This window comes from Maylandia zebra, linkage group LG4 (genome assembly GCF_041146795.1).
Source record: "Maylandia zebra isolate NMK-2024a linkage group LG4, Mzebra_GT3a, whole genome shotgun sequence".
NCBI lineage: Eukaryota > Metazoa > Chordata > Actinopteri > Cichliformes > Cichlidae > Maylandia > Maylandia zebra.
Window position 1 is genome coordinate 13,718,427 of NC_135170.1, and position 19,994 is coordinate 13,738,420.

General features: G+C 41.9%; 2 protein-coding genes across 4 annotated transcripts; one reads left to right on the top strand and one right to left on the bottom strand.

The window, feature by feature from the left end:
• Window positions 1–1,700: 1,700 nt before the first annotated feature.
• ccdc97 (coiled-coil domain containing 97) lies at window positions 1,701–7,604 on the top strand. The gene is made up of 7 exons (XM_012921700.4): window positions 1,701–2,126; window positions 2,240–2,416; window positions 3,358–3,517; window positions 3,610–3,698; window positions 3,787–3,979; window positions 4,110–4,233; window positions 7,001–7,604. The coding sequence occupies exons 1-7, from the start codon at window positions 1,971–1,973 to the stop codon at window positions 7,113–7,115; spliced, it is 1,014 nt and encodes a 337-aa protein (XP_012777154.2). The 5' UTR covers window positions 1,701–1,970; the 3' UTR covers window positions 7,116–7,604.
• On the bottom strand, window positions 7,504–19,818 carry LOC101481474 (uncharacterized). 3 transcript variants are annotated; one of them, XM_004560779.3, is made up of 13 exons: window positions 19,549–19,818; window positions 17,622–17,796; window positions 17,413–17,475; window positions 16,744–16,877; window positions 16,615–16,668; window positions 16,462–16,510; window positions 16,117–16,214; window positions 9,743–9,989; window positions 9,497–9,649; window positions 8,564–8,821; window positions 8,298–8,468; window positions 8,046–8,151; window positions 7,504–7,965 (listed from the first exon to the last, which is right to left on the bottom strand). In XM_004560779.3, exons 2-13 carry the CDS (start codon window positions 17,764–17,766, stop codon window positions 7,764–7,766), a joined length of 1,680 nt encoding a protein of 559 aa, XP_004560836.1. In that variant the 5' UTR covers window positions 17,767–17,796; window positions 19,549–19,818; the 3' UTR covers window positions 7,504–7,763. The 3 variants fall into 3 exon arrangements, with proteins under 3 accessions (XP_004560836.1, XP_014269917.1, XP_012777153.1); XM_014414431.2 differs by having other exon boundaries at window positions 17,622–19,818; XM_012921699.2 differs by lacking the exons at window positions 16,462–16,510; window positions 16,615–16,668; window positions 16,744–16,877.
• Between the last annotated feature and the right edge of the window lie 176 nt (window positions 19,819–19,994).

Genomic DNA, 19,994 nt, shown 5'->3' on the forward strand with positions numbered 1-19,994 from the left:
TTTTCTTGGCCCCTAAGTTTAACCCTTTTCCTCTGTCAACACTCAGCCCTCATATCTCCCCCACGCCTCCTCTGATATTACATCTCTCTTTCCTCTAAACTCCCTTACTCTCTGCCATGGGTTTAAATAGCAGGACCAGCTGGCCACATCAATATACGCAGGACCTCTTTATCACAGGTGCTGGGATTACAGACACACACATACATGTGCTGTAGAGCTTTAAAAATGGGACTTGATGGAGAGTAACACTTGTCTAGAGAGAACAGTGTGTGTTCATTAACCAGACACCATAGATTCGTATTTGTTTCTATCTTGCAGAAATGAGAGTTGTAGTACTTCTGCTGTCCAGCGGGTGGAGACGTGCCATTTTGAAAAGGGGCCCGCAGCATACTCCTGTCTAAATAGTACAGTCATTTGAACAGCTGTGTCAGATTACTGTGAGCTCACTGTAACACCTCTGAAACACCAAAACAAGGCTAGAGAAGAAGATGATACTATGGGTTAAACATTATCCACGCTGATTCTTTTTCTTTAATCATCTCCCTCATGTTCTCCTGCCATTGAAGTATATGGTTGATCTGAAAACTGCATGCTAAAATATTTTGAAATCTGGTTGATGATAACCCTCTGATACTTTCCACTAAGTTTTATGCCCATGGCTCAAAAACTCCAGCACCACCAATGGGTTAAAGTTGGAGGTGCACTTCATACAACAGTTTATTTTAAATGAATTCCACAAGAAGTTTTAGCCAAACACAGAGAAAAACTCTGCAAACATTATCTCATAGCATTCACCAATTTTAAAAAAAAAGAATGTTCACTCTTAACCCAAATAGCAGCAGCAATCGACCTTTATTTTATTTTATTTTATTTTACTTAGTATTACTAGTTGGAGAAATGGCATAATACACATTTAGTGTTAAAGTAAATTCATATTTTGTTCCTCAGTTCTACCACAACAAGATGTAGATCTACCAGCCCTCAGAAGTTGCAGCAAAGGTGAAACCACGAATCCATCCAACAGCTAAAATGCACTTTTGCAAAAATACAACATAGTAATTCCAACCCTGACCACAAGACGCATCATTTCCATTACAAGAGCAGCTTTGTTTGTTTGTTTGTTTTCAAAGACTGGCCTTGAATGCCAAATCCTGCTGTACCTCCTCTTCTTTTTCTCCCTTCTTTGATTTTCATGCTTCACAGTCACACCTGAAAGTCTGGAGAGTAAGAAGAGGCTCTTACTCTCCAGAGTGGCTCTCAGACAGAGGACAGCTGTGACCTATCACTTATCTCTCTAAAGCTGAACAGTCCTTGCACACAGAAGCAGTTTAGGGTTCATTGTCTTGCTGAAGAGCACTTCAACCAAGACAAAGCCATGCACAGAGCCTCAAGGTGAAAACATTTCAACCTGACCTTGATAATATTTGGAAAAATACTGGTCATATCACCTAACATATTATTTGAAATCATAGATTTCATAGATTTAAAATAATAGACTATACAGTGATTAAACACCACAGTATGATATGTAAGCAATAATTGATAAAATAATAAAAAAGAAACCTGAGGTGACCCATGTGCAATTTATGTTTAATATTTATTTCTAAAATATTTCTCTATCTTGGAAAAAATTATAAGTATTAAAGTCTGTCACAAGGTGGCGACATATACATATCAAAGAAAAGGCTGTGGGGGAGGAACAATTCTTTCGGTTGCACAGAGAAAAGGGGACACACAAAAGTGACGGACCGTTATTGCGATGAAACGTTATACAAAATAAGTGAAAGGTAAAATAACACGCGAGGTTTCCATGAAAGAGATTTTCTCATCCAAGAGGTTTTACATTAAATTGTAAAAACTAATTGGTCGTTTAAAAGAAACAAACAGGGGAAGTTGGCAGTAGGCTGAGCTTTTCTTAGTGAACCATCGTTAGCTCCTGGGAAGACGGTGGCTAAGTGACACCGCGGTTAATGATGTGGGGAGAGATCGACCCTCCTGTTAAAACACAGCCAAGCTTGTGTGAGACTGAAGACGAGAGGAAAATAGAAGAGATAATACTGCCACGGAGACGGAGATGTGACTCCAGCAGCTCTGAAGACACACAGCGGGTGGTGCAGGACATCCAGGTGAAGCAATCAGCGACAACAGCGTTTGTTTGTTTTTTCTTTTCAACCACAGTGTCAGGTGCGGTCTGCCATTATGACGCCTCGCTGATTTACTCTTTCTGCTCATCATACAGATTATAAACCTGAGCGAGTCCAGCTGTGTGAATGCCATGATGGAGGCCATAGCTGTGAGCGGCGTCTTGGTGAAGAGCCAGCAGATCGGAGAGGCTGAGCTGACCGTGCAGGAGCGCAGAGAGGAGCTGCTGCATCAGTACCGCAGCAGGCCGCTGGTGTTCCTGGAGAGGTACCATGTATGTGCCCACAGTTCAACGTGTGTGTGTGTGTGTGTGTGTTAGTGAAGGGCAACATCGCCCAATATAGATGCTTAGAGGCAATGACATTCATAAGTAAATCAAGGCAAACTTCTTTCCCAGTGACGTGCTGCCATTGATGGCACTCTTTATCACTTAATGTGTTACTCTGTTGGAACAAGGTGCCAGCATTGTAGTTCAATAGTAGTGACAGAGCATGAATCAAATTTAAGCAAAAAAGTAGCCTAGTTAGTGCTAGTGTCAGTAATTCCCACATCCCTTTTAGTGTTCCTGTCATATGGAGTGCAACCAGCGAGTGCTCAAATGACACAGTGGAGTCGTTTGTTGACATTTGGGTCACACATCATCAGCTGTTAGCATCTCCTCCTCCTTAGCCTGGCTGTACTTAGCTTTGTTTTTGCCTTAAGGAGTGAAAGAAGTGTGTCTTGTTTTCACTTTCAGTGGGAACAAATTCCTTGTATATTTTGCAGAGTACAGCATTGGCTGATGGTTGTTGAGCTATATATTTTTTTTTTTAAGTACTAAATCTTCCTCTGTAGAGGTGGGCCTATCGATCTAAATATCATTTTGATACCAGTGCTGGCATTGGTATTGGGTTTGTACTAGTGCGATACAACTGATACTTCTGTCCTCTGAGTTTAGTTTGCAGAGCACTGAATTGTGTTGAATAAACTGTTATTATTGTTTAGAAAGAAAAGATGTACTTCAAACATGCACTGAGACTGTGTGTTGACTGTTACGTCTACCTATAGCACATTAAATAACAGAAGCTGACCCAAAAGTTCTTTACAGACAGGAACATTTACATTACAGGTCTGCAAAAAATCCAGTTTCAAAATACATTAACTAAATATTGTGGTGTTGGTAAAGAAGTGAAGAATTCCATTATTATATTTTGTTTTTCATCTTACAATTTCCAGGCTTGCCTGAAGCCTCAGCATCTCTCAGCATTTGCACATGTCAGCTCAGACCCACGAGCACAGCACTACAGCAAGGTGATACAGAGACGGGCTGCAGGACGCACCGACAGGACCAGAGTCAGGAATCAGCGCTATGCTGCCCTCAGGGCTCTGCAGAAGGGTAGGGGCAGCAGCAGTTAATGATACAGTGGACCCATGCAGCATTTGTGCAGATAGCTTTAGTCTTTGATAGTGCCATTCCTCCTCTTCTAGACGGCCAGTACTTCAGTGAAGAACAGATGCGAATGAGGGAGCCGCTGCTGTACGAACAGTATATCGGCCAGTACCTGACAGATGAAGAGGTGAGTTCTGTTTATCTTGCGTTTTATATGTGATTATGTTTTTGTATATTTCAGAGTATTTTTCTAATTACCTTCATGAATGCTTCAGGTGCTACAGCGCTCCCAGGAGGCCATGCTGGATGGTGCACAGGGAGGACCCGGGGAGCCGGGGCAAGGTACAGGAGGACTCGCCAATCTGCTCCTCAACTCCTACCAGGAACGACTCATCCAAAATCGTCTGCAGGAGGAGCAGGAGAAGGAAGACGGCGCACTGGAGGAAGAAGAGGAGGACGACGACTACGGTCAGTCAGAGTTCGGGTTGAAGAAAAAACTTCACACTGAAGTTAAGCAAAGAAGAAAATTTAGGCTTTTTTCTTTTCTTCTTCTTTTCCCTCCATCTTTTCTTATTCTGCTCTGTGTTTCATGCTGTAGATGACAGAGACCAGCAGAAGGAATGGGAGCCGACGCCAGAGGAGAAGGCTCTTCTCAGAGAGGAGTTCATCAGTCAGATGCACCAGCGTTTTCTGGATGGCAAAGACAAGGATTTCAACTATAGGTCAGTCACACAGCACACAGGAGCAGTTCAAAGACTTCTTCATCGCGTTGTAGCCAACCTAAAGCTGCCTTTGACAGCTCGAGTTCCTCAGACTATTAGGCTACGTTCACACTGCAGGTCTTAATGCTCAATTCCAATTTTTTGATCAAAGCCAATTTTTTTGTCTGCTTGTTCACACTACAAATAAAATGCGACAGCAAACGCGCTCTAGTGAAAACCCTCAAAGCGGCCCACATGCGCAAAAGAGGACGTCACACACAACACGCTCTGTTTAGACTCAGACCAAACAGTATTGTTTGGCCCTTAATATAAAGACTTCGGGCTTCACGTTTCCCAATTTTTGCTTTAAGTTATTTTGTTATTTACATAATAATGTAAATAACCTAATAATGATCCTTATTGCTGTTTTAGAGGAGCGGTGCTTCAAAGGATAGTTGCAGATTTCTGTCAGAATCTGCAGATTATACAGTACAAATAAAATGTTCACGTTGTCTTCCCAACAGTTTCACTAACATCTACACTGGATGTCCAGGAAGCGTTCACGATGTGTTCTCGGGCGCTTCTCCGGAGCTGATAATTGGCGTCTGTCTTGTGTCAGTGACCGTTCAAACAGCAGTCGCTTTCTAAAACATCGGATATGTATCGGATTCAGGACCACATATGAAAGTGACCCAGATCGGATTTGAAAATATCGGATTTGTGCCGTTCACACTGTCATACCATGATCGGATATGGGTCGCATAGGGTAAAAAAAAATCGGATTTGATGCGCTTTCGCCTGCAGTGTGAGCGTAGCCTAAGTGTATGTTTGTAGGTGTTTGTAATGTAAGATTTTCAAATTAGTAAGCAGGCTTTTTGAGAATGTTGCTGAAAAAATAACTAGTTTTGTTATTAAAGCTTTGAGATGATCATTCCTCATAGATTAATCAGTTCACAGAATAACAGAACTCCGTAATCTGCCAAAGTTATTTTTGTTAAAGCTCAGCGCAGTTTAAAGGCAGTTCATGAGGTACAGACGACCTGTATTTTATTCATTTGTGTCCTGGATCACGATTTTTCATCTGTCCGGACACATATACACAGATTTTTCTTTCCACAGTACTTTCCACGTGTAAAATCATTTTATCAATACCAAATGCATTACATGGTTATGTGCAGGCACTAAAAACAACTTGGTTGGTGTTAGGAATTAAAAGCTGCAGGTTTAAGTTTAGAAAACGATCACGGTTTGGCCTAAAATTCAACGCTTACTAATTCTTTTGAATCTGTAGCTTTATGTCTGTGAAGGTTCTCAGTCATCCAGGTCATCGTAGTCAAAGGAGCTTGCAAAGAAAAGCGTCTGGACTTCTTTAAGTTGCTTGAAGACGTTTCACCTCTCATCCGAGAAGCTTCTTCAGTTCTAAGGTCAAATGGTGGAGAGTCCCAGATATAAACCTAGTGGGAGTATCCCCCCACAGAGGGACAAAAGGACCCCCTGATGATCCTCTAATCGCCTGAGCCAAGGTGTAAAACTGGGTGTGGGTCCCAATCAGCCAGAGTTTCGGGTGTGTTCATTGTGAAACCTGGCCCCACCTTATTAAGAACGCCTCTTTGCGTTCTTAAAGTCAGCAAAGAGGCACAGAAAAGAAGACCAGACACCAGCGAGGGAGGATAAGAAGGACAGACGCAACAACATTGTCATCCCCTATGTAGCCGGTGTATCAGAAAAACTCAGGAGAGTTTTCTCCAAGCATGACATCCCAGTGCATTTCAGACTCAGCAACACGCTCAGACAGAAACTGGTTCACCCGAAAGACAAAACGCCAAAACACAGACTTAACAATGTGGTGTATGCTGTACAGTGCAGCGAGGAATGCCCAGACCTCTACATTGGAGAGACCAAACAGCCACTTCACAAGCGCATGGCACAACACAGAAGAGCCACCTCCACAGGACAAGACTCAGCAGTCCATCTGCATCTTAAGGATAAAGGACACTCTTTCGAGGATGCCAATGTTCACATTTTGGACAGAGAGGACAGATGGTTTGAAAGAGGAGTGAAAGAAGCCATCTATGTCCACTGTGAGCGACCATCTTTGAACAGAGCCGGTGGTTTACGACACAAACTCTCTGCCATCTATAATCCAGTTTTGAGATCCCTTCCCAGACGCCTTAACGCCCACTCACATCCTGGGCCATCTGACCTCAGGAATTCGCATGATAAGGTGGGGCCAGGTTTCACATGAACACACCCGAAACTCTGGCTGATTGGGACCCACACCCAGTTTCACACCTTGGCTCAGGCGATTAGAGGATCATCAGGGGGTCCTTTTGTCCCTCTGTGGGGGGAAACTCCCACTAGGTTTATATCTGGGACTCTCCACCATTTGACCTTAGAACTGAAGAAGCTTCTCGGATGAGAGGTGAAACGTCTTCAAGAAACTTATAGAAGTCCAGACGCTTTTCTTTGCAAGCTCCTTTGACCTGTAGCTTTATGGTTACCATAGTGACATGTTTGCCACTTGTCTGGGCATGTTGCGTGACACATGCTCAAAGTATGCTCCATACTGAAAATACATTACTAACAACTGAACTTTTTCACAACTGTTTTGTTTCATATTGACGCTGTGCTGCACAAGCTGTTGTGAAATCACACATGTTAATACAAGTTAGTAAAGAGACTCCAGAGGAGGGGAAAAGTTACAAACTGAAGTTCAGTGGAAAATGACAAAAATCCCACACTGTGGGCTTTGAAAGTGACTTAAGGTGTTTATGTGTTTGTGTTACAGGGAGGTGGATGAGAATCCAGACTATGACAACTTGGACATTGTCAACAGAGATGCAGAGGATAAATATTTTGATGACGATGATGACGAGGAAGAGGAAAAAAATATGACAGAATAGTACCCGTGTTATTAATAAATGAATGAACTGTAAATATAAATGTACAAAAAGAGTTTCCATTCTATTTTTTAGTTTGACATCTGAACACAAACAAAAGATGTAATAAACATGTTTTTGGGGTCTTTTGAAAATTTGTATAAATATGATTTTCTTGTTCAAAACTCAACAGAAACATGTATTTATTTAGGTTTAGATGTACGCGTGTCAGATTGCTTTGTATTGTGTGGACTGAAAATGAGTGACAAAGCAGCCAATGATGGCTGGAGAACTTTTGCTCAAGGCCACTTCAAAAAATTCAAGGAATGTATTCTTCTAATTACAATGCTGTTCCTTACAATGATTATTACAGGTTGGGCAAAGTCCAAAGAAAACAGTTTGACAACATCTGCACAATTTACCGATAAAAAGCATCAATGTTGTTTATTCAGAATTTCAAGAAGAAAATATCAGCTGTATGTGGAATTATTAAAACAAAGTAAAACACAGTGATCAGCAGTGTGAAAGGAAAACTGAGACAAAGTACAGTTTTATGATTTTGTTGCTTTTCTCAAAAGTAACAATTAACCAAAGAAACCTCCAAATAACGCATGTCATTTGTGGACATACTGCAGCCATTTTTCAAATTTAGCTTTACAGAAGCATTAATCTTCATTTTTTAAGTTCTTTTATTATCAAAGTGTAACACTCTTCTTGTAATTTTAAGACCTTCAGTTGCATTTTTAGTTTCTCCCTCTTCAGTTGATCAAGATCCGTTGTATTCAAACCAGAGCTGACTGAGGGCCCAGGCGACAGAGTCTCTGACATGTGAGAGAAATTAATGCCGACAGAGGTTTGACTTGCTGGAGATGAGCTGTGGAAAAAAGTTAACTTTTAAGATTGTTTGACTAAATTAAAAATCTTTACCTAAATGATAGGACAGCTACATCTTACTTCCTTTCTGGCCTCGTGGATTGTAATGCAGCTACATTGTGGCCAGAGCAGTGGACATCTTTATGTTCACACTCATCTGACGCAGCCCGAGGTTCACAGGAAAGACCTGTACATTTAGAAAACATATTGGGGAAAAAAAGACCAGAAAAGATTAAAAATAATAATAAAAAATAAAATAAATACATGAATTTTTTTCTCTTAAAAAAAGCTGAAAGAAATCCTGCTAGTGATTTCAGTTTTTGAACGACTCACTCATTTCCTCTTCTGTTTTTTCCTCCACATTCTGCTGTTTGATTGGTGTGTTTCTTTCCACGTCTCTGGTTTTTACAGTGACTTCAGATTTTGGCATGTTAGGAGGATCGTCTCCTTCTTTCTCATTCCCACAGTTTGCTGACTGTGCATCTCCTCTCTCTGCTGAGCTTTCTGTACAAAAGACAAAATGTTACCAAAAAGTGAAATTAATACACACATAGAAAGTATTTACTATTTTCCATTAGGAGAATTGTGGGAAATATCACCTTTAATAACACACTTGTCAGTGTGGTTAGAGGCAACAGCAGGTACAGCTTCAGATTCCATTCCTCCCGTTTCCATTTCATCTTCCTCTTCTTCATTCCCAGCATCTTCTGAGTTTACAACCTCGTTTTCATGTCCAGACCCGACCTTCTCTTCAGCTCTCTGCTCTGTTTTCACTGCCAGCTGCCCACTGCTTAGAAACTGGTCCTTATCTTCAACAATATCTCCCCCAGCTTCTTCTGCAGGCTGTATTTTTGCTTCTTGATAGGGATAACAATGCATTAGATTTATGCATGTACACTTTATAATTATTTGTAATTACTATTAGTAGAATCAAATAATTTCTCAAAATAGTTTTCAAGTTAGCAGCACTCAAACTGTGTGGTCTTCTGCTGTTGCAGTTCATCTGTTTCACTGTTTGGTGTTCAGAGATGCTCTTGTGCATACCCTGATTGCAATTAGTCATTATTTGAGTTACTGTTACTGTCTTTCTATCAGCACAAAGCAATCTGGTCATTTTTCTTTGACCTCATTTTACACCAGAGAACTGCTGCTCACTTGATATTTTCTCTTTTTAGGACCATTCCCTGTAAACTCTACAGATGATTGTTGGGAAAACCCGAGTAGCAGATTCTGAAATATTCAGACCGGTGTAACTGACACCCACAGCCATGCCATGTTCAAAGTCACTTCCAGTTGTGGTCATGCATTGATTATGGCCATGAATGTACGGAAGAGGATTAGGACCACCGGAGGGGAAAAAAAGCGGGCACGTCTTCCTTTCCAGAATTCTGAGAAAAAGTCAGAATTCTGACTTTTTCTCAGAATTCTGACTTTTTTCTCAGAAGAGATAGTAGGAATCTCTTCTAGAAAAACACTGACAAAATAAGAAAGCCAAAACACATGCAACTGTTTTTGGGTTTTGAAGAACTCACTCAGTAGCACTTTTGGCACAGTTTGTATTGCCACATCTCTGGTATTTCCACTAACTTCAGACCTGGACATATCAAGAGGATCTTCTCTATTTTGTTCTTTGTCATCCCCACAGTGCACTAAATGGCCGTCTTCTCTGTCGTCCATCCTTGCATCTTTGCAAAAGTCAACATGTCAATTAATCAAATATATGAAAAAAATGCACAGTGGCTATTAAATATTTATTTGATGTTAAACTGTTTTAATACCAGAGTTTAAGACCCTGGATTCAGTTTTATTCACTATTTCCAAAGATGTGGAAGCTTCCTGTTCTTTTCTTTCACTGCTTTGTGGTAACTGGTCTTCACTGGCTTCCCCATCACTTCCATTGATGGATAGGTCATGTATGTGTGAGGGAGCAATGAGTGTCGCTGCTGCAGTGGGTGTGTTAACTTTTGCTGAGCTGCTGCACTCTCCTGGACGGGTCATCCACTTGGAGTGACAAGCACCTGTTCCCTGAGGCAAAATTAAACATTTAAATTAGATTTACATTTACAACACCAGATATTCATTTTTAAATTACACAGGTCTACAACCAAAAAACTGCATAAGATTTCAGATTTGTTCATTTTTCATCATGCTAAATAAGTTCCGGATTTTCTCTGCTGTATAAGCCACACTCAGTTTACATCCTGCATTCAATCTGGACCATGCACATGTTTTAGTTCTGTATTATGGCTCCAAGAGGTTGTGTAATTTCTCCAGACAACTTTTGTTTTATTTGTGGTGAATAAACTGTTAACAAAGGAACACAAGTGATTTTGTGAAGAAAGTTTATTTTGCTTACTTCAAGTTGAAACTTGGGAATCAAGACAAACCATGGGCTCCTCACAAGGTGTGTAGAAGATGTAGGGAAGATATGTTTTGGTGGTTTAAGAGTAAGAAAAACTCATTTCCTTTTGGTGTGAACTGCAAAACCACACTACTGATTGCTATTTCTGTTCGGTAGATTTAAGAGGCTTTAATACTAGAAATAAAAAGAACATATCTTACTCAAATTTTAGTTCAGCTATCAGTGCCTCATACCTCAGAAATACCAGTTCTACACCCACCTTCAAGTTAGATGATATCAGGAGTGATTCTGAGGACGGAGACACATTACCTCACCAGGACAAAACTACCTCAGATTTTTCTGTTGATGAGGGACCCCAGCCATTTTCTCAGAGCGAGCTTATTGATCTAGCCAGAGATTTAGGCCCTTCCAAAGATGGAGCTGAATTGTTGGGTAAAGACTTTTTATGTTTTGCAAAAAAACTGTATGTGATGGAGGAAAATTGAGATCATTTTGGATTCAGCACCCCAAAAAACCCACCAGTGTTTAAGATTAAACAATGGAAAACTCGCATTTGCTGTTTTCAGTGTTTCTTTTAATTGCTGTATGATCTTGTATGATGGTAAAAGACTGTGAAATACTGAAAACTAGAATTTTGAGTGGTATAGAGTGGCACTGGTCCCAAGTTATATATTACTCTTCTGTTTTAAAGAAATCCAAAACAGTTTGAAAAGGATCTGTTTGGCAAAGGGGTCATTTTCCAGCATGACAATGATCCCAAACACACTGCCAGGGCAGTAAAAGAATGCCTGAATAGAAATGGATGGATTGGCCTCAAGACACCCCGGACATCAACATTATTGAATCTTGAGAGAGAACTGGTAGACAGAACAATCAGCCGAGACTGCAAGACCAGACTGACCAACCTGTGCACTGCCTGGATTGATTACAAGAAGGCCTATGACTCAATGCCCCACAGCTGGATACTGGAATGCCTAGAATTGTACAAGATCAATAGGACCCTAAGAGCCTTCATCAGGAACTCAATGGGGATGTGGCGTACAACACTAGAGGCCAACTCCAAGCCCATAGCACAAGTCACCATCAAGTGCGGGATCTACCAAGGAGATGCTCTGTCCCCACTGCTGTTCTGCATAGGCCTGAACCCCCTCAGTGAGATCATTAACAAGACTGGCTACGGATACCGACTACGGAACGGAGCAGTTGTCAGCCACCTCCTGTACATGGATGACATCAAGCTGTATGCCAAGAGTGAACGAGACATCGATTCACTGATCCACACTACCAGGCTATACAGCAATGACATTGGAATGTCGTTCGGACTGGAGAAGTGTAGTCGGATGGTAACAAAGAGAGGGAAGGTAGTCAGAACTGAGGGGATTGAACTACCAGAAGGCAACATTGCAGACATAAAGGACAGTTACAAGTACCTGGGGATCCCGCAGGCAAATGGGAACCATGAAGAGGCCGCTAGAAAGGCTGCAACCACCAAGTACCTACATATTTATATATATATATATATATAAAACACCCAGCACGCCCCTGCGGGCGGTTTATCCTTCAAGCTCGGGTCCTCTACCAGAGGCCTGGGAGCTTGAGGGTCCTGCGCAGTATCTTAGCTGTTCTCAGGACTGCGCTCTTCTGGACAGAGATCTCCGATGTTGTTCCCGGGATCTGCTGGAGCCACTCGCCTAGCTTGGGAGTCACCGCACCTAGTGCTCCGATTACCACGGGGACCACCGTTACCTTCACCCTCCACATCCTCTCGAGCTCTTCTCTGAGCCCTTGGTATTTCTCCAGCTTCTCGTGTTCCTTCTTCCTGATATTGCTGTCATTCGGAACCGCTACATCGATCACTACGGCCGTCTTCTTCTGTTTGTCTACCACCACTATGTCCGGTTGGTTAGCCACCACCATTTTGTCCGTCTGTATCTGGAAGTCCCACAGGATCTTAGCTCGGTCATTCTCCACCACCCTTGGGGGCATCTCCCATTTTGACCTCGGGACTTCCAGGTTATACTCGGCACAGATGTTCCTGTACACTATGCCGGCCACTTGGTTATGGCGTTCCATGTATGCCTTGCCTGCTAGCATCTTGCACCCTGCTGTTATGTGCTGGATTGTCTCTGGGGCATCTTTACACAGCCTGCACCTGGGGTCTTGCCTGGTGTGATAGACCCCAGCCTCTATGGATCTTGTGCTCAGAGCTTGTTCTTGTGCTGCCATGATTAGTGCCTCTGTGCTGTCTTTCAGTCCAGCTTTGTCCAGCCACTGGTAGGATTTCTGGATATCAGCCACCTCCTCTATCTGCCGGTGGTACATACCGTGCAGGGGCCTGTCCTTCCATGATGGTTCCTCGTCTCCCTCCTCTTTCTTGGGTTTCTGCTGCCTGAGGTATTCACTGAGCACTCGGTCAGTTGGGGCCATCTTCCCAATGTATTCTTGGATGTTCCTTGTCTCATCCTGGACTGTGGTGCTGACACTCACCAGTCCCCGGCCCCCTTCCTTCCGCTTAGCGTACAGCCTCAGGGTGCTGGACTTGGGGTGAAACCCTCCATGCATGGTAAGGAGCTTTCTTGTCTTTATGTCAGTGGCTTCTATCTCCTCCTTTGGCCAGCCTATTACCCCAGCAGGGTACCTGATCACGGGCAGGGCGTACGTGTTGATGGCCCGGATCTTGTTCTTACCATTCAGCTGACTCCTCAGGACTTGCCTGACCCTCTGCAGGTACTTGGTGGTTGCAGCTTTTCTAGCGGCCTCTTCATGGTTCCCATTCGCCTGCGGGATCCCCAAGTACTTGTAACTGTCCTCTATGTCTGCAATGTTGCCTTCTGGTAGTTCAATCCCCTCAGTTCTGACTACCTTCCCTCTCTTTGTTACCATCCGACTACACTTCTCCAGTCCGAACGACATTCCAATGTCATTGCTGTATAGCCTGGTAGTGTGGATCAGTGAATCGATGTCTCGTTCACTCTTGGCATACAGCTTGATGTCATCCATGTACAGGAGGTGGCTGACAACTGCTCCGTTCCGTAGTCGGTATCCGTAGCCAGTCTTGTTAATGATCTCACTGAGGGGGTTCAGGCCTATGCAGAACAGCAGTGGGGACAGAGAATCTCCTTGGTAGATCCCGCACTTGATAGTGACTTGTGCTATGGGCTTGGAGTTGGCCTCTAGTGTTGTACGCCACATCCCCATTGAGTTCCTGATGAAGGCTCTTAGGGTCCCATTGATCTTGTACAATTCTAGGCATTCCAGTATCCAGCTGTGGGGCATTGAGTCATAGGCCTTCTTGTAATCAATCCAGGCAGTGCACAGGTTGGTCAGTCTGGTCTTGCAGTCTCGGCTGATTGTTCTGTCTACCAGTAGCTGGTGTTTTGCACCTCTGGTATTCTTGCCAATTCCTTTCTGTGTCCCGCTCATGTATTGACCCATGTGCCTGTTCATCTTAGCCGATATGATGCCTGACAGGAGCTTCCATGTAGTACTGAGGCAGGTTATTGGTCGGTAGTTGGAGGGGACCGGTCCCTTCTTGGGGTCCAGGACCGTCCGGCCTTCAGTTAGCCATTCCGGGTGTCTCTCGTTAACTAGCAGCTGGTTCATTTGTGCTGCCAGACGCTCGTGGAGTGCAGTTAGCTTCTTCAGCCAGTAGGCGTGAACCATGTCGGGCCCTGGTGCTGTCCAACTCTTCATACTGGAGACCCTTTCTTGGATATCTGCCACTGTGATGGTTACTGGACCCTGTTCAGGGAGGTCGCTGTGGTCTGCCCTCAGATCCTCTAGCCACTGAGCATTGCCGTTATGGGTTGCATCCTTCTCCCATATGCTCTTCCAGTATTGCTCCGTCTCCAGCCTTGGTGGTGCTGTTCTCTTATTGTTCCCTTGCCACTGAGAGTACACCTTTGCTGGTTCTGTGGAGAACAGCTGGTTTATTCTCCTGCCTTCTATCTCTCTGGTGTACCTCCTCAAGCGGCTGGCCAAGGCTGTGAGTCTTTGCTTGGCAGTTTCCAAGGCCTCAGGTATGGACAGCTTGCTGTATTTCTTAGGCACCTTATTCGTCGCACCTTTCTGCAACTCCGTTAGTTGGCTAACCTCTCTCCGTGCTACTTTGATCTTGCCCTCTAGCCTCCTTCTCCATGGAGGGTACTGCCCCTTGTGGCTGTTCAACTTGTAGCCAAGCATCTCACTGATCACTGCTGCCGTATTGTAGATCAGCTTGTTAGTGTCGGTAATCGTGGTTGTAGGTATTGCCCGTAGTGCTGCATTAACATCATCTAGCAGACCTTCTGAGGGTACTTCACGTAATCTTGGTAACCGGCTACGGGGGATCCAGGTTTCAAGCTTGGCCATGATCCTATTTTTCAGGTCAGTTCCTCTCACACTCAACGATCCTTCTCCTATCACACTTGGGGCTATGTACCCAATCTCGGGTGGGGGTGATGATATCTCCCCCCTGACCTGGCGTCCTGACTCCTCCTTGCCGTAGCATTTGTGTTGTACCTCGTCAATCTCTAGCTGTGAGAGCAGTCCCTTCTTTCGAATGTTGGAACACTGAGCTACTAGTTGTTTCGCCGTCATTGTGGATGTTGGGTATCGAAGAATCCATAGGTCCCTCATCCTATTCATGTAGCCCCTTCCGCCGGGGTTACTTGCGTAGTAGCATTCCAACAACGCCCTGTTTTCGTCCCTTGCCCACCGATGCCTTCTTGTTCCAGTAGCCCACTTTTCGTCAGGGTGCCCTGGTTCCTCAACACCTGACGCGGACCTTGTTGATCCGGGCGACGTCCGAGCCGGCATGCCTTCATATTTATCTGTCTCGCTCATGTCTGCGGTAGGCTTGCTTAGCATAGGGGGTCTAGCCTTAGGACCCTTACTGGATACAGACGCCCCAGGCAGGAATCGAACTTGCGACCCTCTGCTCCAAAGGCGTGTAGTCTAACCACTACGCTATCCAGCTGCTAATATATATATATATATATATATATATATATATATATATACACACACACACACACACACACACACACACACACACACACACACACACACACACACACACACACACACACACGGTTTATTCAAGCTCGGGTCCTCTACCAGAGGCCTGGGAGCTTGAGGGTCCTGCGCAGTATCTTAGCTGTTCCCAGGACTGCGCTCTTCTGGACAGAGATCTCCGATGTTGTTTCCGGGATCTGCTGGAGCCACTCGCCTAGCTTGGGAGTCACCGCACCTAGTGCTCCGATTACCACGGGGACCACCGTTACCTTCCCCCCTCCACATCCTCTCGAGCTCTTCTCTGAGCCCTTGGTATTTCTCGAGCTTCTCTTAAACCAGATAGATAGCTAGATAGCTAGATAGCTAGATAGATAGATAGATAGATAGATAGATAGATAGATAGATAGATAGATAGATAGATAGATAGATAGATAGATAGATAGATAGATAGGTGTCACGTTAATCGTGATGATCCATGTTAACACTGACAGCCATAATTTTAGATCAAATTTCCAAGTTTCAGCAATTAATGCATTATTTTTTTATAGTTGTATTGGTGATATCAAGTTTAAATGATAGGCAAAAAGGAAATGAAACTTTGATGGAATTAAAATAGTTACTAGTAGAGTAACCAGTGATTTGTAGTATTACGTTTTACATTGAAATTCTGACCTGATGATATGGCCTGATTAAAAAATAAGGGTAATCTTATGTCATTAACATTCACACGAGGACCAAAAATACCAGACAGTAAAGTGTATTAAAATTTAAAAAAAAAAAGATATATATATTTACCTGTCTTCCATCAAAACATCTCTTGAGAATAATTCTTAGTTCTTTCCCCCTGAATGGATGTTTCGCTGCTGTTGAAATTGTATGTTTTGTTGTCCTCTCTGAAAAGAGAAGAGTGATTTTCATACACAGACACTTTTTGTTAGGATAGTTACATGCCAATAGGAAATAACATCATTTAATTAATAACACTTTTGTCAGTATGGGGTAACAGCAGACACAGTCTCATCTTCTATTTCTCCCTCTGCCTGTTTCTCTTCATCTTCTTCACTCCCAGCATTTTCAGCTTCTACTCTCTCTGCTCTGTTTCCACGAGCATTTCCTCACTGTTTGAAAGCTGATCTTTACCTTCAGCATTATCATCTTCAGTTTCTTCAGAGCCGGATGATTGTATTTCCTTTTGATTCAAGGTTCAGGAAAAATGACCTTTAATTATCATTCTCAGTGTTGTTTTAATTCATTTTTGAAAATCAGAATTACAGTGCTCTCATGCTCAGATACCTTTCTAGTCTTGGATCTTCCTTTTCTGTATCCCTCGGTTTTTAGGTAACCTTTCTGTGAAAAGTTAGTTTGACAGTTTATTTAGTGAAATCTGATTTTCTTTGATTAATAGAAATGGGAAAAAAGTACCTTAATCCAATACTCCAGAGGTTGATCATCATAGAAAATAGTTGCTTTCCATTTTTTACACAATCCTTTCTCTGCAAGTATCTCAAATCTAGGGGGCTTATACCATTTGCCTTCATACTTAATACACGCCTTACCTAAATTGATCATCCAAACACACAGGAAAATTGAAATGACAGTAGAAAAGAACACTTAAAAAAATAAAGCTAACTTTTGACAAGTTAACATTTGATCCTCTTTAAAACAGTGCACATTGTTTAAAATTGTATATTTGAACCACAAAAGGAAAATGCTTTCTCTTTATTTTTTTCTTAATTCTTAAAGATGTTCAAAACACTCACACCTGATCTGCAATCCAATCCAAGGTTTAGAGATTTTTCTTTTTTAATGTAGGTTTGTATTTACTTTTCCCAGATGATTGATGGAGAGCAATAATGTTTCCCAGCTTTCATGAGATGGGGGGAAGGCAATTCAGCATCACCAATGCATAATCTATCATGCATTCATTCAGCTGGAGAGAAACTGATGACTACAGATCATTGAAGTCAAGTTCCATTTTTTATATACATGATTTTTATTTGTGGGCACAGTTTCAAAGAGTATAAAGTGTTTTCTTGTTTAATGGTTTCCATGAAATGTGCTTATGCTTCTCAGATGATTGTATTTGCTTACTTTGTTCCAGCTTCTCACAATCAAGGATGCCCTCTGTGGTTCCACAGATTACAGGCAAAAACTCTAAATTACAACAACAACAACAACAACAACAATAATAATAATTTCCCTATAATAAAATAATATGAATGTATTTTCATGCCATAAAATTAGAGAAACATATTCAAAAATCTAAAAAGATGTTCAGTGCTGGGTGACTAAGGACTTACGTTTTCCTTCTGTCTTCCAGGTTTTATGATCCTCCTCCTCCTTCTTGTCTTCATCATCAGAAGGTTCATCATATTCAGCCTTCCATCTTTTCCTTAATCTACAGTCTTCTTGGTCTTCCTCTTCCACAAATCTTTTCCTCTCCATTTATTTTTCAAAACTGAAAATATAGTCTTCCTAAACAGATTTCAGGGTAATCATTGATTTGTGTCAAAAGGTCTTCCCACCCGAAACAACATGTGTGAGCCCTTACCCGAGCGACATGATCATAAAAAGAAATAGCACAACTCAATGTTGAATTCTTTGTTCGTCTTTTGTTGTGCGAGAGACGAAAAATGTTTGCTGACCACCGCACAGATCTCGAGTTCAGCTCATACCGATACTAATGGTTTGGTCCTGAAAACAGTTCTCAGTATTAACATTTTGAGGATTTGTCATTGTGGTCTGACGACATAGTTTTCATGTCTTGTTTTATTTCAGTTTAGACTTCATTTGACAAAACTCATTGTAACTTTCAAATCAGTCAATTAATCAGATAGATGACAGATAGATATGTCTTCTGTTTTTCAAAAAGATGCACAACACCATTGACTTTTTAAAATATTTTGTAAATTTTATATATGTATTAAAATGTAATCTTCCATTACTTTTTAACATATTGGACTATATTTGAATTCCTTAGTGCAATATAATTGCGAATTAACTTAAAGAACACATCAGCTTGGATTAGCTGCTTTCTCAGTTGTTTTCAGTGCCGTCCTTGTGCCTGAATATTTCAGAGGGATGTTTCTTTTAGATTGTTAGGCCCCTTAACACTGACCTATGAATCATTCAAGCATTAAAAACACACCTAACTCGAGGGACTTATATATACAGTGTTGTCTAAATAACACTGTATATATAACAAATAACTTAGCAAGGAACCAGTATTAAATTGTATCTTTAGGTACTTTGTTACTAGCAGCCTGTCACAAAAACATACGATTTCTTCCAATTTCTTTAGTGGAATCTCTGAAAAATGCCACAGATAACACAGTTTGACAGGAATTTTCTTTTTTTATTGTAAACCAACTGATGTCCAAAGAGCTATTAGCTGAAAACTTGACATATCTCCGCATGACGTGTCCTGGCTCAAGACTTTTGCACAACACTGTAACTCTCTTTTATTTATTTCACATTTTGTCAATATGGCTGGACAAATTTGTATGAAAATGTTGTTTTTGTTTTGTCTAACTTCTTTAGAACAGTTATATCCATCTGTCACAGACATGATTGATATATTACTCGCTATGCTTCAAAGTCAAAGCACACATCTTGTTTTTCTCTTGCAAATTTAAATCTGAAGACCTGACACGAACTGCTGTCAACACACTAAACACTTTACATCTACTTTAATGTAAATACAATAAAAGTAAAAAGTGAAATACACTATAGGGACAAAAGTTCTGGTCCACCTACTCATTATTCCTACAGGAGCTGCTCATGACATAGAAACCCACGTCAACAGTTTTATCAAGATGTTAATACCAGAGGATGCTTACTCTATTACTGATAAGCAAAATTTGGCCACTTTTATGAACCTCGGCGACTCCACTCCGTGCGACTCCGTGTGGCCAAGGCGAGAAAAAGTGACTTCTTAGTGACTGCTTCACAGTGGCATACATACATATCTATCTATCTATAGACACACACACACACACACACACACACACACACACACACACACACACACACACAGCGGTATGTGAATGTGTGTGTAGACCGAACAAATTCTATGAGGTCTATCAGCAAACACATCAGCAACCACAGGAGAGCAAATAGAAAGCACATCTGCACATCAGTGCTAACAATCACATATCCATTATCCATGTATAAAAAACCCACTTGTTTTAAAAAAAAGAGATGTGAAACTCCAGAATAGGGACTTACCTCTGTTGCCGACTAGACAGCAAACGATGTCCCACACAGGAAAGTAAAACTTTACTTTTCAGTTACACTGAAAAAAAAACCCACCCCCCAGTTATTAAAGTGTGTGCCCAAACACTGACTTCCGGCAATGACGGCAGGTTTTACAGGTAAGACGATTTAGACTGACATTTACAGTCGCTATTTATATATGGAGAGAAACCTCGAAACGGTTGCAAGTGCACGTACGATATGATTTACAAATGTGTATAATTTTGAGACGCATTTCACACTGCCCGCTTCACAGATATCCGCAAACTTAAGATGCGTTCATGTCCCAGTGTTAAACTGGGACATCTGACTTTCCTCGGTATACCTGCATTTTATCTATAAATTTATTCAAATAAAGTGGTCGCTTTTTCTAAATATAGCAGAAAATGTGATTTACCAATTAGAGGCAGTACACAGTA

Coding starts and splice junctions, on each gene's coding strand:
- ccdc97 (XM_012921700.4), top strand. CDS start 1,971: ATGATGTGGGGAGAGATCGACCCTCCTGTTAAAACACAGCCAAGCTTG. Junction 2,127..2,239: donor GGGTGGTGCAGGACATCCAG/GTGAAGCAATCA, acceptor CTCATCATACAG/ATTATAAACCTGAGCGAGTC. Junction 3,980..4,109: donor AGAGGAGGACGACGACTACG/GTCAGTCAGAGT, acceptor TTCATGCTGTAG/ATGACAGAGACCAGCAGAAG.
- LOC101481474 (XM_004560779.3), bottom strand. CDS start 17,766: ATGGAGAGGAAAAGATTTGTGGAAGAGGAAGACCAAGAAGACTGTAGA. Junction 16,215..16,461: donor TGAAGATGATAATGCTGAAG/GTAAAGATCAGC, acceptor TTCTCTTTTCAG/AGAGGACAACAAAACATACA. Junction 8,152..8,297: donor AAAAACAGAAGAGGAAATGA/GTGAGTCGTTCA, acceptor CTAAATGTACAG/GTCTTTCCTGTGAACCTCGG.